This window comes from Mycteria americana, chromosome 11, assembly GCF_035582795.1.
Source record: "Mycteria americana isolate JAX WOST 10 ecotype Jacksonville Zoo and Gardens chromosome 11, USCA_MyAme_1.0, whole genome shotgun sequence".
Taxonomy (NCBI): Eukaryota; Metazoa; Chordata; class Aves; order Ciconiiformes; family Ciconiidae; genus Mycteria; species Mycteria americana.
In genome coordinates, this window is record NC_134375.1 from 6,511,266 (window position 1) to 6,536,290 (window position 25,025).

General features: G+C 37.7%; 1 protein-coding gene across 1 annotated transcript in view; it reads right to left on the reverse strand.

The window, feature by feature from the left end:
• Positions 1 to 25,025, reverse strand: part of DOCK3 (dedicator of cytokinesis 3) — a 222,681-nt gene that overhangs the window by 135,829 nt on the left and 61,827 nt on the right. Inside the window, exons 6-7 of the mRNA XM_075514388.1 lie at positions 14,912 to 15,060; positions 6,591 to 6,675 (exon numbers count right to left, since the gene is read on the reverse strand). Coding sequence (XP_075370503.1) covers positions 6,591 to 6,675; positions 14,912 to 15,060 — 234 coding nt within the window. The remainder of the gene's footprint in view (positions 1 to 6,590; positions 6,676 to 14,911; positions 15,061 to 25,025) is intronic.

The window sequence follows — 25,025 nt, forward strand, 5'->3', positions numbered from 1 at the left end:
TCAAAGTGCTTTCTGATGCTTAAACTGAATCCTTGTCATTGTAACCTAGGTCCACTGATTCTTGTCTTATCCATCATTATCATGAAAAGACTAATTAATTCAGCTTGTGATTCCATTATAATACTCAAATCTTCTCCTACAAAACTACCTAAGCTTGTAGCGTCCCAGCCTGTACCTCAGAAGCCACAATTGACTGCAGAAGTTAAACCCTTGTAATCATGATTATCACTTGTATCCTACACTTTTCAGATAAGTTCCTCAATTTCTCTACATTATTTTGAATTCTGATCCTTTCCTCCCATATTCTACCACTTCCAACTTTGTGGTATTTGCATATTTAGTAAGCATACTCCCTATTTCATCATCCAGTCATTAATGAAACATGAAGTACTACAAAATAGGGGATGACCACAAGAAATTAAGCTGATTCATCCCTCCTCCTATTTAACCAAATTATTGACAACCATTCTTCACCATTTCTTTTTAGTATGGGTTTTCTAATAGCTTTGTGTTTACTTTACAGCAATTTAATCTAGAACTAACGACCTGAAGAGAATTTCAATTAAAAAAACAATTAAAATCTTTATGAAAATCTAAATATGGCATCAACTGCTTTTCCTCTATCCACTAGACTCATTTATGTTCTGGAAGTAAATTGGGACTTTCAAAAATTGCTTATTCTGAATAAGTTCACAGTCACTATTACTTACCTCCTTGTGCCAATAACTGTATTTTTTTTTCTCTTCCAGCGTTTTTTACAGGGAGAGAATGATTACTAGCTCCTCCTCCTCCATCCCCTTTTTTAAAGGTGTAAAGTATGCTTGCCCTTTGCCAGTATTCCGGAACCTTACCCATCTTTCCAATGATTATCACTAACATGTCTGATTTGGCTTCTCTAGACATCCCAAATGAAATGTATAAAGTTCTAAATCCCCTAGAACAGATAACTACTTTATAAACTTTTCCTCCCTCTTCAGGTGTGACTCCTTTCACTTTTCCATAGGTATTGTTAGCGATTTGAAACAGTTTACCACCTTACCAGAGCTTCAGGGGAAGCAAAAAGGACATTAAATGCCACATTATTTTCTTGCATCATGTGCCAATTGGTTTCCCCCAGTATAAAAACTTTTTAGTTTCCCAATTACTACCAGTTTATTTATATAAAACTGTTTCTTGATATAATTGACAATATTTGCTTGTTACATTTGTCCATTGCCTTTCTAATTTTTCTATTTACCTATTTGTGCTATTCTATTGCACTTTTCTATACTTCTGTTCTTCTATACTTGCTCTTGGTAATCTTAATTTCCCTTTCTTTCACTCTCGTGCTGAAGGCAATGAAGAATTCTTAATTTATCCAACTTGGCCTCTTAGTGAGCACCTTGTGGTTTTGTTTTTAATTTACGGATAGAGCTACCAATTATCCTTACCTCTTTTTTCCCCTGTCAAACTTACTTCTCATGATATCTGATCTATCAATATTAGTTTTTATTGTTGTTCTTCCTCCTTCCTTTCCTAACAATGCTTGATAAGTGAATCCTATCATTATCAGTCGGTCTCAAACAAACTGCTTTCTATCTTCATAGTCTCAACTGACTTCTTACTAGGGTTTAGAATCAAGTGTACACAAATCTGTCCTCTGACAATCTGCTTTGTTAAACAAACCATCACAGAGATTTTATGAATTTCCTACAGAGTTTGTGTCCAGTTGTTTTCCTTTTCTAGCAGAGTTCTGTGCAATTGAAGTCTCTATTTTCAAGTTTTACAACTACTCAGAATCACAGAATCGTATAGGTTGGAAAAGACCTTTAAGATCATCGAGTCCAACCGTAAACCTAACACTACCAAGACCACCACCACACCATGTCCCTAAGCACCACATCTACACGCCTTTTAAATACCTCCAGGGATGGCGACTCAACCACTTCCCTGGGCAGCCTGTTCCAGTGCTTAACAACCCTTTCAGTGAAGAAAAATTTCCTAATATCCAGTCTAAACCTCCCCTGGCGCAACTTGAGGCCGTTTCCTCTTGTCCTGTCACTTGTTACCTGGGAGAAGAGACCGACCCCACCTCCCTACAACCTCCTTTCAGGCAGTTGCAGAGAGCGATGAGGTCTCCCCTCAGCCTCCTTTTCTCCAGGCTAAACAACCCCAGGTCCCTCCGCTGCTTCTCATCAGCCTTGTGCTCCAGACCCTTCACCAGCTTCGTTGCCCTTCTCTGGACACGCTCCAGCCCCTCAAGGTCTCTCTTGTAGTGGGGGGCCCAACACTGAACACAGCATTCGAGGTGCGGCCTCACCAGTGCCGAGTACAGGGGCACGATCACTTCCCTAGCCCTGCTGGCCACGCTATTTTTGATACAAGCCAGGATGCCATTGGCTTTCTTGGCCACCTGGGCACACTGCTGGCTCATATTCAGTGGCTGTCAACCAACACCCCCAGGTCCTTCTCTGCTGGGCAGCTTTCCAGCCACTCTTCCCCAAGCCTGTAGCGTTGCATGGGGTTGTTGTGGCCCAAGAGCAGGACCTTGCACTGAGCCTTGTTAAACCTCATACAATTGACCTCAGCCCATGGATCCAGCCTGTCCAGGTCCCTCTGCAGAGCCTGCCTACCCTCAAGCAGATCAACACTCCCACACAACTTGGCGTCGTCTGCAAACTTACTGAGGGTGCACTCGATCCCTTCGTCCAGATCATTGATAAAGATATTAAACAGAACTGGCCCCAACACAGAGCCCTGGGGAACACCGCTTGTGACCGACTCATTCTTACCAATCTCATTTTCCATCTGAATAAAGAATAAGCAATTATGAGGTGATGGCAGCATTAATTTGAAACTTGTCTATTTATTAGGAACTCTGGTAAAGTCACGGTATTTTTTTCAGGTAGTTGAAAGAAATGGCTAAGACCTAGCAGTAACATAGCCAATAGTCTTGCCTTTCATGCACCTCTTAAATTCATCCTGAAGACACATACACGAATCAATAAATTTCTAGAAAAGCAAAACATATTTAATCGCCAGGTTTGACCATTTCTGATTTTTGCAAATGCCTCCAGACATCTGTGTCTTGTAACCCCTTTCACTTAAAAGTGCCATCCAAGTGTTTCCGACCTTCTGCTGGACTTGTGTTGCTAAATGACAGCTTCACTCTAGTGGCAACTCCAGCTCTGTGGCAGAATTCTGACAACGTATTTTCCCACAATTTCAAAAGTAATGTAAATCTTAAAAAATTGTTCCATCACATTAGTTAAAATCACAAAGACTGCCATAAGGAAAGGGTAATTTGGTTTCCTTAACGAGTAAAGCAACAAATTCCACAAATGCTGCGCATCCTGAAGCCACTAGTATTTCGCTTCATAATGAGTAACCTGGAGAAAAAGGATGTACAAGGCCTCAAAACACAACAGTTCTGACAAAGCGATGAGTATAGTAGTCATACAGTAGTCACAAACATACTTAGCACTGAAAAACAAGAGCTAAAAAAGATGCTTAAATTTTAGCATTTAAAATTTACCAAGAAAAGTAACGCTAAGTCTAATGACTCTGTATAAAATGCCTGAATTTGTGGTCACAGATAGGAAAGTCTGATGTGTTACCTCATCCATTGTTCTGCTAATACAAGACTGTCTTCTATGGCACATTTAACATTCTACAATCCTGCAAATACGAGAAAGTAATTGGGTTCTCATAACTATTCCCACAAGATTATTTTACAACATAAAACGTCATTGCTCATTTGAGAACCTATTAAGTATTTTGCCAGGAGTAAGGAGGATTGTCTCCCTGGGTTTTTGTTAAATAATAAAAACAAACCCAAAACTGCACTAAAAAAACCCCTAACCCAACAAAAACACACCAATACCCCCCTCCTTCAATTTCTACCAAATTTAATTTAAAAAAAAACAACAGGTTTTCAGCTGTTTGGGTTCCTGAAATTGCCTTCTGACTATGAACTAGATGTGATTAGACAGCACTGTCATCCTGAATCTACAAACTAAAGCAACAGCGAAGTGTGAATGGTCACATCCTGATACCAGCACAGATCCGAGCAGCAAACTGTGCTGTGGACATTTTCTTCAGGACTAAGATGGGTGACATAATCAGACTACTCTGACAATTAAATATTAGCTATCTGCTGTAACTACAAGTATTCAGAGTAAAAAAACCTTCAGAATGAAACACAAGAGTAATAAAGCAATCCTGTTAGCAACTTAACTTGCATTCTCTGAGCCATTACTGATTGAATTTTGTACTGAGTTATTTCTATATTGTATTTGAAGGAAAACTGCTGTAATAGCACCAAACTCTCCTCGGACTATGGCAAATCAGGAACAAACATTAAAAATTAGTACTAGAGAGTGATGTACGTCAATATTTCTTATGTAACAATTTTTATTTCTTTCCACGAAATCCACTGTTATATAGTGCAAATAAACCAAAACAGCAACAGCATATAGCCTGTTTACAAAACACGCCTTTGCTTTAGGAAGAAGTACATCTTGCATATCAAAAAACCCCACCTAGACACGGACCTATCACTCCCTAATCCTAAACAGCTCAAAGCCAAAAACATTTTCAAATAGGAAATTAAAAATTTACTAGAAGTGAGTGAAACCGTAACAATATTTATGTAGAAAAACCCCACTATTTTCTTTGGAAGATATTAAGCTAAGAAGCTGTATTAAAGTAACTGCTGGGGGCGGTTTGATTGTTTGTTTGGTTGGTTTTTTTAAAATAAAGTAGCATCTCAGGAAAGGTCTTCATTCACTTTCCGCTGAACATTACATGCCCTTTACAGTAACATCACAATCCAAAACAAAGTTAACTGTATTACATAGTCCTATTAACAAAGAAGAATCCAAATGCAGTTAAATTGTGAAATGCATTAGTGGCTTTACAGTTCCATTAATGGCACAATTCACATTTCTAAAACAACTTTAACTTGGCTATGTACTAATATGATTGTACTAGAAGTTGGAACTCACGGCAATGAAGGAATTGTACTACTTTTCCTGAAAATTCTAACATTCTTATTCAAATACACCACATATGTTTTCTAATGGACATTGCCATGCAAGAGATGGCCTTAATGTTCAAGGATTAGTTTTGCTTAAACTAATTTATTCACTGGTCTCCCCCCTTCCTCCCCTTTTCTGTGAGCTCAAAAAAAAAATGTTTGAAACAGGGCAAAGATGTTTATTATCTATGCAACACCTAGAAGCAGACTTTTCACTTAAGCATTCATCTGCATCTGCAGACTCTCTGAAAGAATCAAATGGCTCTCATGGACTTTCTGGACTCACAGAAACTACTGATGGACTCTAGGCTCGAGAAGCTTTAATTAATGGAAGAAGTAGGCTGATCCACAGTAGGTCCTACAGCAGGAAGCAGTTCTATTTCTCCCAGCAAGTTAATAATTGCTGTTCGAAGTAATGATCAAGTAGCCCAAAAGCACATCAATCTGTTAGCCTTCTTCATTGTATGTCAGTAACGTCAAAAATTTGCCAGGACATCTGCCTGGCTCATGGTGCTTTCAAACAAACAGCCCTCTGCAAGATATCACCACAGTTAATCTCTGGAGCTTCCAGGATTTTGTATTATTTCCCATCTGACAGAATTCAACAATATACTTGCAAAAGGCAGTGGCAAACTGCAGATTATGTAATATAACGTCTACAGAATACATGCAGGAACCAAAGGTCTAGAAAACCTGACCTACAAAGAAAAAGTGAAAGAAATGGGGTTCTTCAGCCTAAGGAAGAGAAGACTGAATGAGACTTAACAAGTCTTCAAGTACATAAAGGGTGGTGCAAATAGGCAGGAGTAATCTGTTTCTCTGTGGACACGACAGGAAGATGTGAAGCTTAACCTGCAGCAAGAAGTCTCTATGTCTAAGACCACCATTAATAAAACTTCCGAACTGTACGAGCACTGAACTGCGCAAAAAGATTGCCTGGGTAGGCTGTGGAGTCTTAATCACTGGAGATTTTTAGAAACAGAGAAGAAATTGTCATAAATGGCAGAGACAGTTGATCCTGACATTAAGCAGGAGAATGGACTGGATGACCTCTTAAGATTTTCCAGCCCTATTTTTGTTTAATTCTACAAACAAATGAAAAAAGATTATTGCTACTTCATTTAATGCTAGTAGATTGATTTTAGCAACAAAGACCAAAGTTTAAAAGGATTCCCATTAGCTGTATTTGATGGACCTGTTTTTTTTTTTTAGAACTTCTGCTGCTGCTTCTGAAACAATGGATTTTAAAAACAAGAAAATTGTAGGAAGAAATTTTCCTACAAGAAAATTGTAGGAAAATTTACCTTCTCCAGTTTTTATACCATGTTACTTTGTAAATTGAAATTAAAATGTATATAAGCATGCCACTTCCAAAAGAAAGGTGGTTCATTCTTACTAAACTCAGGGTACTAGAGACACTGATTATTCTGGTGGTTAGGGTGCAAATGAAAAAGACATTCAGCTTATGACACTACTCTAATCAAGAAAGTATGTAAAAGTAAAGAATAAAAACTTTTTCCCTCCTTTCCCTCCCAAAGTGAAAACTCAAAGGAGTCTCCCACAGATTTCTTACCATTTTATAGAGATCTGAAACACTGATCTGATCTGAGTCCACAACCTCAAAGTCCTTCCGAGGAACTAAATCTAGGCCCAAATGTCTGCAAAAGAGAAGGAAGGAACAATGGTAAGCATAATACATTAGAGTGTTCACCAGTATCTATTCCATGTGCTTACTCAAGGGCAAGGACACAAGAAATACTAAACTATTTAAATCTTTTTGCAATTGTTAATCATTAAACAGATAATCCTTCTAAATAAAATTAAATGCAAATATCAAACAAAACCCCACTATGAACTTGTTACTTTTTGTTCACTGACTTCAATGGAGCTATAGCAATCAATGCCAGTTGAAGCTTTTGGCCAATATGTTAGTGCAGTATCCATAACAAGTTAATTTCATACACAGAAATGCAGTAGGCAAAATTAATTTAGTACTCTGGTTTCTGCTGCAGTATTTGAGTAGGTTCCTTCACTACATAAAGAAAAATTTCCATTAGTAACCCTGTTCAAATGCACAAACAGATACTGCGCCTTGGGAAGCTGCTTTGAAATTCCTGGTGTTCTTGCAACTAAACCCCCAACTTTATCACTGTATAAACACAGTATTTTTTTAGTAATAAACAATAACTGTAATATCAACAAGAATTTTAATCTGTATTTGTAACACACACATACAAAAAACCCCGTTTAATTACTCTGAACGGAAATAATATTTTGGCTCAAATCAAATATATAAACTATTTTTTTAAAAAAAGTATGCCAGTGCAAAGAGGATGACTGGTTAAGAAATTCTGTAGTGAAGGCGGCAGTTCAGGTCACAGCTGCATATGAGTAGCAGACAGAATAAGCTCTTTTGCATCCAGACAAATAAATGAACAACTACTAACAATTAATTAATAATTGTAGACTGCAGAACAAGACAACGTAAAACATGTCAAACTCCAACTTTTGCTCTGTAGATCTTCAGGTTCTGAGGCATAAAGAGTTCCGAGCATTACAATAAAAAGCTATTCTAAACACACGTTAGCAGTAAAATTAAGAAACACATGAACGAACCATTTTCCTGCTTTCATCTAACGTAACTTTGATACTTCATTTACAGATATTTTATACTGAAATTCTTAGGAGTCTTAAAGAAAAATAATTCAGAAGAGGTGCCCTCATGGACTACCCTGGCACTCTTTCTGTCACTAACTATAAAAGAAAAGCAAAAGTCAATTTAGTTTTGTAATCAGAGAGGGAAACGTTCTGTACAGACTTGTTACTGATGGCAAATGAAAAGTTTTATCTGAAAAAACCTTTCAGGTACCGCAGAATAATTGTATGGTGCAATAAACGGAAGCCTCCAGGCGACACAGTACCTCTTTCTAAGCAATTAACTTAAAACAACAGCAAGGAAGAACCAGTGGTCTGTACGAAGCCCAGCTGCCTTTGCTGACCGCTGTACTTTTAAATCACTTCCCAGAAGTTTCCCAACTCCATAATTCTTTTCTAAGAATTATGGAGTTGGGAAATAATCCTAAACCATCATATCTCAAAAATATAGCTCAGCCCTGGTCCACTTGCTGGCAACTGTTAGACAGTACTACAACTCCCATTAAAATACTGTACTGACAAACTGGAATTTCCACATTCTTAGTTCCTTGCCAAAACCAATTATATTTTCAATGGAAAAAGGAACAATTTTCCTTCTTCACTGCAGTTTGCATGCCAAATACCAGTTTCTAAACTCTAAGGCTAAACTGTGAAAGTGATGGTTATACACCTTTTACATGCTTTGTTTTGATTAAACCTATCAAACACAAGTTATCCCTGGCCCAAGATCAGTAGCTGAAAACTGCAGCTGCAAAGACAAAAATTACTTCATCTATTTACCAAATGAAAAAGATTAAAATAAGAATGTGCTAGAATCCTTAAGAATCCTTAACTCCAGCTTCCATTTGAGCCTAATTATAATAGAAAGTCCAAAAATATGACAGAAAAAAAATGGTAACAGATAAAAATAGTAACATGCAAAGAGGCCACTTCAAAGTTTTTTTAGAAAAGTTAATGCTCATCATATTCATTCACAGAAGTTTTCCTGAATCTGAGTATCTAAACCTCCTCCAAAATACCCGGCCACTCACATGTGTACGCACACCCACCCCTAAAGTATATTCATAAAGGAATTTCTCCCCAACATACAGATTTTAACAAATGATTTTCTAATGACATTATCAAAACCACTTTTAAGTGCATTACAGTTACAAAGCACTATTAAAGTTTTGCAGAAAAAAACCTGTCAAAGCTAATCATAGCCTGGTATCGTTGTATTCTCGTAATTTCAACTCTCTAGAAAACTGAGGTCAAACAGTGGTTGGACTAATTACTCAATACCGGACAAAGGTATTATCTTCTACTTAATAATGTTCAACACAACTGCAGTAGCATCCCTGTGAAACTCATCTGATATCCTATTTTTAGTTAAATCCCTTAACGCCGTGGATTTCCAGCCCAGAAGATTCTCATTCTCTAATACTGTTAATCCTGCACAATACTTGCTACCAGCAAATAAAGGTGTCTTTTGCTTTAGTACTAACATGCTGTCATTTATTGTGCAGGTGGAAGTTCAGGTTTATGCATTTAATTTGTATCAATTATTTTTTGTCGCGAAGGACTGACAACATATTGCTTGAAATGGCAATGATAGTCAGTGGCCCACTTTCACTCTCTATTATCCAATACTATGGGAATAGAAGAGCACCAGCTGCCAAGCAGTATTCCTCCAAAACACAGCATGCATAAAAATTAGATAATGTGCTGTCTTGTTTATTTGACAGTTCCTCTCTCCACACAATACTTTCTTTTACAAGCAAATTCATGTGCTTTTTTTATTCTGCCTTAACATTGAACTGCCTTTCAAAAATATTTCTCAAATATACCTACAAAATATCCCCAAGCCAGTCACCTACCTCTTGATAGCATATGACTGGAATAACTCCAGCTGACATTTAAGTATTCCTCCTTTTCCACATAGAAGTCGTCAGAATTTTCCTTGGGGGGCGGGGGGCGCGCGGCACGCGCAGGAACGCAGGAACACAGTGGGGGGGGGAACTCCACCACCCAAAATCTCTAGATACTTTCCTCTCAAGTAATACAAGACAAGCAGATAGACAACAATACTAGCATTTTTAATTCTCAAGGGGATGAACATACAACTCTACTTCAGGTTAACTGAGCTTCTAGAGAAAAATCAACTTGGTTTTAATGGTAATTTCCAAGAATGACCTTAATTTCTAATATTTTTGTTTATTTATAATACAAACGCTACACCATTTAGAATTCATAAAACCACAAGTCATAACAACTCTCCCTAGAAGAACCTTGCAGAAACATGTCATTTGACTAAAAAATGCCTTTAAGATTCACATCCAAACTTGAAGAACAGATCAGGAGAGCTCATCACATCTCTAGAGTGTACAAGATCTTTGCTCCAAAACCGTGCACTTTACCTTTACTCTTTTCAGCTTTAACTTTGCAGCCACCAATTCTCCTTGTATTCCTTCTCTCACTACATCAAAGCCTCATTTAATATCATTCATATTTCTCTTACACAAATATATTTATAAAGGTGGTGAAGGGAAAGGAAATGATCCTGACAGCGATTCACATGAACTATGACACCGATTCACAAAAACTACGTGCAGACTTTAAAAAAGACTTTGAAGGAAACACAATACAGAAATCCACGGAAAATGAAATATATGAAAAACATGTTTGTGAATATTACTGTGCTAATACAACTTGATACTTTTGTTTGACAGAATTAAGTTATTCTGTATACAAAGAAACTGCAGAGGCTGTACTTTATAAAGAAATTATTAAAGCACTACTGTAATGCTACACAAGAAATTATTTCTTAAAATGAAGGTGATGAGATGAAGGTAAGCAATCTTAGTAAGGAACTGATTGAGGGGAATGGCAGCAAAGAGCATGGAAGTATCAGGCTACAGAGAGAGGTTATTAAGGTTTTCCTCAAAGACTGACATCCAAGAGAGTGCCTTACAGTTTTAATCCCTATTCAATCATTACTACAGGTACATTCAGGAGAGGGAAAAAATATTACATATTTAGACAGAAATGGCAACTATTCTTTCTGCAACCTTCTTAAAGGCATTTCATTACGTTGTTTAAATTGTTCACTCCTATCTTGATTACCTTTGATGTAACAATGACAACTACTGTAATAAGAATTTCTTTAATTCTCAAACTGATTTCCAGATAATACGACCTCATATGTACATTTAATACGTATCTCCAAGTGCATTTTACAAACTTTAAGCTAATTTGTTGCAATGCTACCCTTTATGTCAAAGGTAGTCCTGTTATGTCAAGAAAAATGTGACAAGAAGGTAAGTCACTCAAAGTTCAAAAATGATCTCCTAAGGATGTGAGCACTGAAATGCAGGACTTTTTGAGCTTTAAGACTATGCTTACTTCATTCCCTCTACAGTGTTATGCACGTTAGTAGTTAGTAGGTACTAGCACTGCACCTGCCACTGGCTTTCTGACTGCAATTCTGAGGTAAGAGGTATACCATGACTTTAAAACAGTGTTTCATTTTATTTGTCTGACAGTGTGAAAGATTTATTTCTAACATTTTTTTCCCCTGTTTCTCTTTTTAAACATTCATTTGTAACTTCTGTCTATCTGTGGATCTTTCTGTGCAGAATTTATGGCAACTATCGGGAAAATTTCTTTTAATGCAACAATTTTAACAACATTTTATGTGAAAAAGAATAACCTTTGACTGAAAAGTAACATACGCCCAAAACCTCATCTTGTTTATGGCTTTTATCTGTCCAAAATCTCAAAGTATTGGTGGCTCCCCCTCCCCTACTCTGTCCCAGCCTAAACATAGAGTATCTATCCCACATTTATAGGGAAGGAAGTATCTTCCCCTAGTACAAAAGGGAAAGTGATTGTCCTCAGAAACTTGGATGCTTTCTATTGATCTCCTGGCAGATATTGTATTAATCTGAAAGAATCAATCCTGAAGATCATTTAAGATGACCTCTGATGTTTAAGTTAAACTACTTTGAGGAAATCTTCATCTGCCTTTTTGGTAAATAAGGTACGCACACACTGCTGCAATTAATTTTTTGCACTGGAGCAGAAGCAGAGCATTCACATGTCAAATAGAAGCTCTGTAGCGCAGATTCCTTCATCTGTTTTTGATGCAAAAGACTCTAGAATGAAACAGGTTTTTGGCAGTAAAAAAGTTTAGTTCTGGTTTCCCATTCTAAGCACTAGTAGAAGTTGAAAAACTTACCCATTCATTTAAAAGAAACTAAACAAATATTTCAAAATCAAGTTTCTATTTTACTTGCAGCATGATTTAAAATGAGACGAACTGCAGATTTCACTTTGTAAGATGATTTAAAATAAGACAATAAATTACAGACTTCAGTTTTATAATGTTTGTTTCCTGCTCTACAAGTTTTTCCTTGTCATTCACAGACCATGGAACACTTCCAATAGCATTTCAGACTTCAATAGATCGATATTCGAATAAATTGTATCAGAGTGAAACATTTTTTAAAAACACAAGTATTTGTAACATTCTGTATAAAACCTAGCAAGATATGCAGGAAAAAAGACAGTTTATGAGATTTCAGCTGTGCAAAACTACACAGAAGGATGCTTAAAACTGAAAGTCTAAAACCACTAAGATGCTTATCTGAAGGTAGTAAATTCTGCTCTTTTGAGCAACTGGGAAATACAAAAACCTATATAGCAGGAATACTACTCACTGTATGCATACAAAACCAAGCTAACTGTGGGAAACTGGAAGAGGTAACAAAGCATCACAGAAAGGATGCATCCAGGTTCATATTTTTGTAGTGGGGAGAAGGAATGTGTAAGCAACAGAAAATTAAATTGCTACAATAAGTGGAAATCAGTATTGCATTATGAGAATGACTAGCAACAATACAAAAGGTTAGCAGCAATAGTTATAAAATAAATTATATTTCTACATTTTTACCAGACTAAACTACAGAGCAAAACTTTTTAATATTTAGACCAAGTATACAAAAATAAGCAAAAGAAGTTCACTGTAGTAGTTCTGGAAACAGTCTAATGACTTCACAAAAAAATCTGTAACTATCAATCCAAGGAGTGTCTCTGTCCCTTGGTTTCCACCAACTCCTACGAGAACACAAAGGATGACTACCAGAACCACTGCCAGTGTATTGAAGGGAAAATGATACCTGCTCTACAAACTGAAAAAAACCTAACTGGTGGTGACAGGAAGTGTGAATTTTACGTTTGCATCACTCCTTCCCAAAGAATACAATGCGTTAATGATCAAGGTCAGGATAAAAGTAGCTTTACATTAAATAAGCACACATGCTACGTATTAGATGTGTAAGATTACCTGTTTCCTGAAAGCTACTTGGTCACAGAATGTCTCCTATTAGATTGTACTATCTTGAGTAACACAGACCTGCTCAAATTGCGTGTACTTAAGCTTCCCAGTTAACATTAATACATGTTAATAACAACATTTTTCATTTATTTTATTTGCAAATCTCAAGTATGACAGAAGCAGCAATGAACATTATTACATTATTTGAGAAAGGGTAGTACTATGTGAATACGTTAGGTTTTTTAACAGATTAAGACATGTGGGCATGGGTTTCATGATAAAACTCAGTGAGGGAAGATAAAAGAAAGTAAACAGAACTTTCCCAGAAATTCTATGGAAAAGAGTGATGTTGCAGAAGACCTTCCAAACTCCCAGACATTTATAATTAAATACTGCATAACGTACAGATTAAATTAAATACCTTTTCAATCATATGCTTTTTTATGCAGTTCCTTTATTGATACCCTCTTCTGTTTAAGCATGCACCTTTGATATCGTGTACCCTTTTCTCTAGGGAGGTCAGCACCTGTTCTTATGTAGTAAGAAATTTTTTTTCCTAAATGAGCATCCTGAGCAGATGAATTTAATCATTAACATATTTATATTTACTGATTTCATTGATGCTTCTCGATAATTTTCATGCATTAGATTTACCTTTATAGTTTTAATGTACTTCATATTTAATGATTTCATGCTTATTTAGGAAAAAAAAAAGTCTACAGCCACCTCCCTCATTGAACAACCTATTCTCTTCATCGCTGCATTGCTGTCTACTGTCCTCACCTTTTTTCCCTACAACATTTTTGCAGCTTCCTGTTGCTAATTTCATCCATATACTCTTTGAGCAAAACCGACTAGGCATAATGTTCAAAATGGTCTCTTGGTTCCCACTTACTCTACTGGGAATGATATTGAAAAGCATCTGTAACTCTGCACTGCGGAACAATAACTTGATGCAATCTATTAGTCTACGTCCTTCAGAGCTTTCTTTCAACAAGAGAAATGAAATGTGGCATGGGGGCTAGCTAAATCTTCATAAATTTATTCAAGTCTGTCTCTCATAGGGAGTCCTGAGGTAGGTGACAAAGGAACGGAGTCATAACAAAGATATGTTAGTGAAAAACATCTGACTTTCTTCCTTAGTTGTCAACTTACAGAATTCCTCCCCCCGTATGTTAATTAGCACTATCCTACTCCTAGTTGAAAAGCAGTCGCTATATGCCTGAGGAGAGTGATATTTTCTTTGAAAGGGTTATATGCATGTCATGCAAAACTTACCTGTCTGATACACTACATCTCAGAACAAAACCAGTTCTGGTGAAGGGCTAGTTTTTGCCTAATGGCAATCTATTACCATTTCAGCTTCTATCCAAATTGCAGTCATCTTTGACTCAAAAAAAAACTCTCCACAAATTCACCATGGAATTGACCAAGGAGAGTCTAAACCTCTGAGAAATGTCATCAACAACCGAATAACATAGATTATGTATTATAATGATATAGAAAATCTAAATATCACAGCCTCAGCTCCAATGTCACCGTTGACAGTGAGATTCTCTAGTTATTGCACCAACCATTAAAATACTTCAATTGACAAATGGGTTTTTAGCATCTATGAACACGTACTTCAGGCCTAATATTCACTATATTGATACAAAGCAAGTAAATTGACCTAAACCTTTTAACAGTGCAGACAGCCTTAGAAAACACCTACTAATAAGCAAACGGCTCATTTTATAGAAATAGTAGAACTGTGCAATAAACTCACTGTAAAAAGTTCTATTTGATTTCCAGATAATGAAATGTTCTACCTGTGTACAAATACTACTGGAAGGAAAAAGTTGTTGTTCTGTTGGTTTGTTTTTTAAGAAAAGCTATTTAAACATAATTAGAACAAACAGTACCCAGCTGGTACCTGTACTTACTCATTGCCCCAGTCCAGCCTCACTGTGAGGTGTCTCTTGACCTCTCGCACCTGATCCTGTGTCAAGTGACCTGACAGCAGCTGTCTACGTAGGTCAATGAGCTCATTCATCACATGGCGCAGTTTGTAGAAAAGATCTACCTTATGTTTCTGTAAAGGCATATTTTTGGGAGGAGAGAGCAAGAAAAGAAGAAAGAAAGAGAAGGGGGGGAGAGAAAGAGAGGAGAAGAGAGAGATTGATAAGTTTGGAAAGAGAAAGAGTGTGAGAAAGAAGAAAGAGAAAGAAAGAGAGAAAGAGAGAGAGATTAATAAGTTACCAAATTTTCATTTAATTACCCTAGCGGAACATTAATCCAGTTTGTACAAGCTTTAAAATATTTATATCAAAAAGTTGTGTTAACTGATGCTATTTAAATTGAATAACTTTTTATTTCTAAAGTTTAGGCTCAATCTGCTAAGGGGTCCATTTTCTGATGGAACCTAATCCTACAGATAAGAGGATTCATTATGTGCAGCACGGGTCACTTATTCCAATCATGTAATAAATTCAAAGTTTTCGATTTAAAGTAACAGAGAGGTGAAAATTTAGTTTTCTGTCAGCAGCTAACTTAATGGTTCTGAACAGTTAGCAACAATGGTTCACCACAACAGAAGACCACTTTTAATATTTTTGATATTTCAACTACTAAAATTTACCCAGGTATCTATATTAGATGAGGGGATATGAATATTCATTTTCTGCACTCTAAAAGGGACTAAAGCAATTAATGACAAAATACACCTGCAAAATTACTTTAAAAGAGGAAAATTACCACAGACAGCAGAAAACCCCCACACTACCACCACCAGGGGGGAAAAAAAAAAAAAAATCTAAACAACACCGCAATCCTTTCCAAAAGAACTAGTATTCTTCAAATATGAAAAAAATCCCCAACCCCAAAACAAACCCCCAAAACACAGACAGAAGTGGAAATACTTTTTTCCCCTGCAGGAAACAACTATATGGGAAGTCCACAAAAAGGGAAGTCTGGTGCTAACAACCAAGGCCACCTACAAGCACCCATAAGATAAGGAGGCATGTCAAAAGCACTCCAGTGTCTGCTAGATGAGAATGGTGCGTCAAGGGGGCTCTTGTCTACACAGCCATGTCTCATACTGCATAAAGTGACCAATGTCAATGAACGAGGATCCCAAGAAGGAAGGGGAAAAAAAAAAAAAAATCTCCTGTTGCGTTGAATGCTAGTTTTTTAATCAACTAAGCTCCATTCCTACCTGTATGCAAAACTTCAAGTGTTTGAATCTCACTTGGGGAAAACACTGACTAGATGGACTGAAACTGAGCCTTCACAAGCTAGTGCTGTCTTGATCGCATTTCTGCTTGTAAATGAGTGTTTATAAAGCTCTCTAAATAAAGATACCTGCATTTATCAAGACTAGATCTGATAGAGGAACACCCACAAAAAAAAAAAAAAAAGGGTTTTCTATAGCAACATATTACCAGAAAAAAAATGTTTTTCACTTGTTTTACCAAAAATAGGTAAGATGAGATGAAAAAAATAATTTCCATCTACTTGTGTTTGTTTTCCTACAAGACCACTAGATTTGTATGACTTAGGAAAACAGATTTCACTGCACTCCATTTTGATCAGCAATTTGTTAATTTCTCCGACCCTGATTACACATCTGTTTTGCTGAAGCAGGTTAAGCACAGATGGAATCATCTGCTGTTCTTATCAAACAGTTTTGAGATGAAAAGATGCACCATCTTTCAACTATAAATCAACATTGGTTCTGGTCCTGCCTGAAAAAATGAAATATAGACATCACATCCAACAGAATGACATATATTTCAGGGCTGGAAATACTTATTCTAGGAAGATAATAATGCATAGCTGGTAAGTATAAAATTACTAGATTTGTGTTTAGGTTTTTTCACTAAATGTAGTCCAAAGTAAGTCCGATATAAGTTGAAGATGACAGTAGGTATAGGAAATGTCCATTTTTATATGTTATTTAAGTGAACAAGAAAAGGTTGTAACTTCTTCTAACACAAGATGAAGACAATGGAGTTTGGGACTATCAAATAAGCAAATTAGGCATATCTATCAACCAACCAGTTGGCAATGAAATGATCATGAGAATCAGCTCCAAAATCATCATAATCAGACTTCCCAAATAAACCTGCTGAAAGAGCCACTCCCTCACTCTTGTAATGATGGTTCAAGACTAACAGTGAATTCAAGTCCAGAACACTATGCTGGTTAAATTACTACATGTTCTGGAGTTATTTTTACATGGTTTTTTTTTACATAAGTATCAGAAGTACTTAATTCAAATACAAATAAATGAGAAATGAGATTATACAATACAATTTTGTAAAAGCTAGTCACATTAGGTCCTACGCAATGATCAAAAAAAAAAACCCAAAGAAAAACCCTCAAACTCAAACCTCTCCTGAACCTCAAACACCTCTCATGTTCCACGATCATGACAATATGCCCTTTTCAGCTTTAGTTCTCAGACTTATTCTTCAAAAAACATTTCATCTGCTTTAAACAGAATGAGCAAGTATTGACAGACAGAGAGCTAAAGATATGGTGTCCTTTTCCAAAAATACAAGGTCCCCTATAAGGAAGGAAGAAGAGGTATCAGAAAGTGGAAAGCTAGAGGAACGGCAGCTGTGATCTCAGGCAAACAGTTACGAAGTGAACCATAGATGCAAGACCCATGACAGTGAAGAAAATACTTGTGAGAGAGACAGGAGAGCTGGAACAGAGTTGAAGGCAGCTTAATTCCAGGCTTGCAGGCAGTAAAGAGTTTGAAGCACTCAAAAAACTGTTTATAATGCCCCTCCTCATACTACAAGAGTCTAGTGACTAATAAGCTCCATTTGGGATAGAGGGAGGGAGATGCACATGTTTAATGACTTTTCTCTGCCTTCTCTCTTTCAAGAAAAAAAGACCTTCAAAATTCAACACTAAGCTAAGCTGATCAGGATTCCTACCCCCATGTAAAGAAAAATGCTTAAAGTGAAACACATGATCCTGGACACCACATTTCCAGAAAAACTAATTTTAAGCATTAGAGCCATTCAAGTGAATTTAGTCAGAGTAACACCATAAACAGACCCGAAACTTCATCATCTTGTTAGAAGCTAAATAAAAAAAAATGAAAGTAATCTGATACGTGTTAATTGTTTTACAGTAACTTTCATACAACCTATAACTTCTCATTTTTCATCTAGCTTTGTCACAAGCTACCAAGCAACGAGCACTTCATCAGTCCATCCAGAATGATCTGCTGTGCACATTTATGAACATATTTGGCAAATGTTTCGCATCCAGAATATAAAAGTAAGTATTTATGCAAAAATTTTTATGGTAATAATTAAGGTCTGTCAGGGAGAAAGAATCCAGATAGCCTTAAATTGAGGACTCTCTTTGTACAAGCAGCACAAGTCTGTCCTGTAGCACATCTTGTTGCCTTATTTTACTATCGCCAGATACAAAACCATTTGCTGTACTTCCCTGATGTGTCACTACTAACAAGTAAGGCTTATCAATGCTTGGATAATCTTCATGTGTACAGCTACACATCAAAAAGTGGAATTCTGGCAATATTTTTTTTTCTTTTAATGACTCCATATTAACTCTATGGAGATGAGAAGTCAGAAGAGGGTTTTGGTGTTGTGATGGGTTGACCTTTACCAGCTGCCAGGCCCCCACCCAGCTGCTCTCTCACTCCCCCTCTTCAACAGGCCGGGGGGGGGGATAAAATGAAAATATTTGTGGGTTGCAATAAAGACAGGGAGCTCACTTACCAATTACCATCCCAGCAAAACAGACTTAACTTGGGGGAAATTAATTTAATGTATTGCCAATTAAAACAGAGTTGGGTGGTGAGAAACAAAGACAAAAAAACCAAAACCCCCTTGTCCCCACCCACCCTCTTCCCAGGCTCAACTCCACTCCTTCATTCCCAGCTCCTCCACCCCTCCTGTCCCCCCAGCAGGGGAATGGCGGGAGCCATGTGCATCAGCCCATAGCAGCTCCTCCCTGCTGCTCCCTTCTCCTCACACTTCTCCCCTGCTCCAGCGTGGTTCCTGCCCAGGGGCTGCAGTCCTTCAGGACAAACCTGCTCTGCTGTGGTCCTCCCCACAGACTGCAGTGTGGACGCCTGCTCCGCCGCCTGTTCACCTCCTTCCCTCCTCCTCCTCCTCTGGCCCAGGTGTTCATGGGGCTGTTTCTTGCTCCTTTTCCCCTCATCCTCACTGTCTGTGCAGCCACTTGCCCCTTCTTAAACGTGCGCTCCCAGAGGCACCACCAGCTTTGCCAGCGGGCTCAGCTGTCCCTGCAGCGGGTCTCTTGTGGAACCAGCAGAACTGGCCTCTTCCCATGGAGACATCCCTGCTGCCAACACCTGGGCACAGCACCCGATGCAGGTGTTGTGGGTTTTTTTTCAACAGGTAATCACAAAATAAACCTGCACTCACACGAACACAAACCTGTTTCATGCTTCGGTGCAGTAACACAAACTCCCTGTTTCATGCCTATGGTGGCTTTGAAATGCTAAGGCTGCCTCTGTCATTATTCTCTAAATAGATACCACATAATATGAAAATATATAAAAGACTGGTATATTATGGAAGATGACCTATTTATAGTCATTTTGTTACCATGACTTCATTTACCACTACTGTAAAGAAGTCAGGATTTTGCCTCTCTCAAGAGCAGTCCCTTCAGACATTTCCTCTAGAATTGCCTTAGGCTATAATGGGGGAGAGGGGCACCAAAAATTCTTTTCCTTATAGAAGCGAGTAGCTTTTCCCAGGTTCCTTGTTATGGATTTTGGTATCTAAATTCGATATTAAAGCCTGCAAGCATCATCAGCACATGAAAGGAAATATCAAAGCTGCAAACAACAATCATTCCTTTCTTTTCAGTTTTGTCTGGATTTTTTAATTAACCAAATTATTTTATAGTAAAGCTCTGTTGGTATTTATAGATTTGTGCAATATTTATAGTTTAATCTTACCCCGAATCTCTAATATTATTACCATGCAAACCTTAAACACTATTTATCAAATTAGATAGTATTCATCAAGTGCCTGATGATGAATAAAGGCCAGACTTTACAGGTCAATACAAAGATGTCTCAGGAATAGGGAAAGGAACTGAAGTAAAACTTGTGTGGGAGATGGGGATAGTATGCAGGTATCAAGAGTGGCACCCGCCGAAAAGCAAAGGAATTTGAGAACACAATTAATACTTGCATATATTCTTGTGTTCTACAATGTGTGCCTAAACATCTAGTCCTGTTTTATTACAGAACTAAAATGGACTTTAATAACAGTTAAAAAATACAGAAAACAAATAGGGAAAAGTAACATCAGGCACGAATAAAAAGTTAACTAAATTACAACTTCTCCCAATTAAAACTACAAAGTACATTTACAAAGGGTTGTGGTACCACCCTGGCGTTTTCACAAGAGCCTGAGGTTGAGCTCACACGTTTTCAACAGCACACCATTAAACATTCAATGAAAACCATCAGTCTTTCAAACAAGTAACAGACTGAGAAAGGAGGGCACCTCAGTTTTGGCTTATTTGCATTCTTCTATCCTGAAGTTCTCTATTTATTAGTAAGAAAGCATTAACATGAATAGCATTTATTCTCTCCTGCGAATATTCATAGCTTTTAGCTTCAAACAGAAATTATTTACTCGAATATAAATCTGTTTTAAATGGATTCTCTACTGTATTCACAGAGGGCATTTCAATTTACAGCGTGTATTAAGGCAGAGTAAATTAGAGTGACAGAAAAAAACTCACTCACATTGTTACTAGTAAATTCTTCACACTTTTGCCAATGAAAATGTCTAAAATAGCTTTAAATACTGACACATGACAAAGGGAAAACTTAAGCAGTAAAAAAGACTGATGGAATATCAATAAAGAAAGCAAAAGCAGAGCAAAACAACAAAATAAAGCCTTTACAAGATAAGCAGAGATGTTGCTACAAGCTTTTCCTTTAAATTACATTAAATGACATATCTGACTCGCTGTACACCATACTTCAGTACAGTAACTTTTTTCTGGATATATTATGTCCATATGCTTCTTCCAAATAGTGAAATCCTTGAGCTAAGAGCTAAAAAGATATGTTGAATTTACATCAGCAACTTCATGAAAAGGTTCCTTGCCACTCTTGGCAACAACCCAAGTAGGAACTCAAGAATTCTGGCTTTCCCTGAGTCGCAAAAAAAAAAAAAAATCTTAAAAGAATGAAACCTGTGATATGAAGTCTTAAATCATACAGAAGCTGATTTTCTGTGGGCATGCTCATACTAGCAGTATACATGCAAACTCTTTTCACCACTCATTATTCCCACTACTTCTCTGAAATGTACTAGAACTTTCATTTGTGCAGAACTTGTGCTAACCTCCTCCTCTACTTAAGAGCAGTTAACCTGCTTTACCAGAAACTTTGTACAGCAAAGGAACAATCGGATCACCTCCAAAATACTTTCAGAACTTCCTCAGATTGCACATTTCCACAAGAAAAAAATTTTTTTAAATGTGATTACATTAAAATCCTTTATCATAAACAGAAAACAATAATTATTTGATCAGCTCCAAAAACGAAATGGTGTATTTAAATCAAAGCTATCTACCAACAAGTCCAAAAACCTGGCGATACGCTGTATCTGTTGCAAACCAATAGAATACCCTACAGCTTTTCATAGCTATAAACATCACGCTGAGAGGAACCCAGGTAACATTACAGCAATAGCAACATTTAAGGTAATAACATCACACAGAGGAGGACCAGCCTTCATAATATCATCAAAGCTATTTGCTCTTGAGAAAGGCTGTAGTCTTCCCTAAGATCTCCATCACTCTCTATGAAGGACAGTGGGTAATATTTAAACCTGTTATCACAATGCTCTGTATTTACCAAACCAACCCATCTCAAGTTCAGCGCTCTCCACAGAATATTATGAAGAAAAATATATTTATGAAGGGTTAGTATCATGCTACTGCCCTTCTTCAAGAAGAGAAGTTTTTTCCTATTTGTTCGTATCACCTCACAGACCTTAAATGTCTAACTTAAAGATGCAATTCAGAATCTATTTTTATTGATAGTAATGCAGTATGGTACAAAGAAAATTCTATTTTCAATTTCCTTTACAAACAACTTTTCCACTTCAAAAATCAGTTATGCCATCTATGTAAATAACTCCAAGTACAAGTTATTACACTCACTAGCAGTCAAGACGTGCATCTTGACTCATAGCTTTTCCTTATTTACAACTTCAGATACCCAAGTTGTCTAATACAGCAACTTGGGACAAGTAACAGATGACAACACTTAACAGTTACAGAAACAATTTTAAACAAATCTGACACTGCTTTGGTGTCTGACTTCATGCCATTAGTATTCATATGCTTTTGTTACTTTTAAGCTCTATATCATTGAGAAATGCAACTTGGCCAGAACAAGACAGGTATTCTGGGTGTAAATTAGTGTTGTTTAAGTTTTTTTGGTTACATTGTTTAAGTTTCTTGGAAAAATACAGAGGCAAAGAAGGGAGGTTGGTCCTCTCCAGGAAAAATAAGGAGGGGCTCTGTGCGGTAATTACCCTGAGAAGAGGAAAAATTTGGTTGAAGAAATACCCTAAAGCGACCCTCTGTCTCCAGCCCACCCCCATCCTGGCTGCCACTGATGGTAGCTGAGGGCTGGAAAAACCTACATAATGAGATTGTGGAAGAGACTGCAGCTTACCATTATTTTGTTGAAATTCAATTGAAGTTCCTAATTCTTTAGGAGTAACAACAACATTAACCTCCTGTCATAACATCATAATAAACTTTTAACAAAGCTTAAGGAAATGGAATTGAATGGGATAATTATTCTGATAAACTTAGAGGTTTAATTCTTCATTCTTCAATTCTAATACTGTAAAAAAACAAGTGACATTAACACTCCCACCCTTTTCAATCTATATTACATTTATTGAAGCCAGTTCCAAATCCTTTGCATATTAAATGTACTTAATTTGTTTTCATTTTGAAATGTAAGAATATACAATTTAAGTTTATTTTCCCTTCTGAGGAAAAAAAATCTGCATGCAAGGGTTTTGTTATTTAATCAAGGATGATTTCTTGGTTTTTAGTTTCCTGGTGTCTCCCCCCATTTTTGAATAGCTTTATCATGTCATATAACTGTTAAAGGACACAAGACGACAATACATTTTGTTTTATTATATTTCTTCAGAAGTATTACTAACTAAACTAGATAAATAAGTCAACCTTCTGAAAGATAATACAGTAAGGAAAGAGCCCAAGAACATGAAAGAGGCTTCCTTTTCCCAGCATGTAGCCCCACATATCTCTCTGAATAAGATCAGCACAACTAAAACAGAAATATGAGTGGAGTGAAGTCTGTAAACCAACTACAGGGGAAAAAAAAAATCTCTGACATACATATAGCTGATTTTTGCAGCTGATACTTCTGTTATGCCTCTGGAAGATGTATAAAGACCTTCTGTGTCGAGTATTCATAGGTTACATTTTCAAGACCCTCTCTGAGCTTGAAAAGCATAATTTTCCTTTTCTACATGAAGAATAAATTATCCTGATTGCAAGACTGTAAAGTTTGGGGGTTTGAGAACAACTAGAAATAACATGAGACTTATGATAACATCTCCAAATTGGACAACACTGAAAATACCTGTTCAAGCATGTTGCTAGTCATTCAACACCATTGCCTCCACAAAAGACAGAACCATCAAAAGTGATGAAGTGCTGCGTTTGACAAAGACCATTACCCTCTCACTGCATCACCTACATAGACCTTTGGTTATTCTGTAACCAGCAGAAACCATTACAGAATGATTGAGGCTGGCAGGGACCTTGGGAGGTCATCTGGTCCAACCCTCCTGTTCAAGCAGAGTCACCCAGAGCAGGTTGCTCAGGGCCACGTCCAGACAGCTTTTGAATATCTCCAAAAATGGAGACTCCATTACCTCTCTGGACAACCTGTTCCAGTACTTGGTCACCCTCACAGTACAAGTGTTTCTTTATGGTCAGACAGAACCATCTGTATTGCCTCTTGCCCCATCACTGGGCACCACTAATAAGAGCCTGGCTCTGTCTTCTTTACACCCCTCCTTCAGGTATGTATACGTTTCGCTGATATCGCCCCTGAGCCTTCTCTTCTCCAGGCTGAGCAGTCACAGCTCTCAGTGTTTCCTTGTATGTGAGATGCTCCAGTCCCTTAACCATCATAGTGGCCCTTTTCTGGACTCTCTCCAGTAGTTCCATCTTTCTCTTGTACTGGGCATCCCAGACCTGGACACAGCACTCCAGGTGTGGCCTTACCAGTGCTGAACGGAAGGGAAGGATCGCCTCCCTCAACCTGCTGGCAATGTTCTTTCTAATACAGCCCAGGGCACAGTTAGCCTTCTTTGCCGCAAGGGTGCATTGCTGCCTCACGGTCAACTTGGTGTCCACCAGGACTCCCAGGCCCTTTTCTGCAAAGCTGCTTTCTAGTGGGTTGGGTCCCAGCATATTCTGCTGCCTGGGGGTATTCCTGCCCAGGGGAAGGACTTTGCACTTTCCTTTGTTGAACTTCATGAGGTTCCTATCAGCCCATTTCTCCAGCTTGTCCAGGTCCCTCTGGATGGAAGCACAACCCTCTGGTGTACGAGTCACTCCTCCCAGTTTTGTATCATCAGTGAACCTGCTGAGGGTACACTCTGTCCTATCACCTAGATCATTAATTAAGATGTTGAACAGGACTGGGCCCAGTACTGACCCCTGCGGTGCTCCACTAGTTACTGGCCTCCAACTAGACTTTGTTCTACTGATTACCACCCTCTGGGCCTGGCCATCCAGCCAGTTTTCAATCTACCTCACTGTCTACTCATCTAGTCCAAATTTCATCAGCCTCTCTATGAAGATCTGATGGGAGACAGTGTTGAAAAGCCTTCTTAAAGCCAAGGTAGACAATATCCACTGCTTCTCCTCATCTGCCAAGCCAGCCATTTCCTCATAGAAGGTTATCAGGTTGGTGTGTTTTCCCTTTTGTGAATCCATGCTGACTACTCTCAG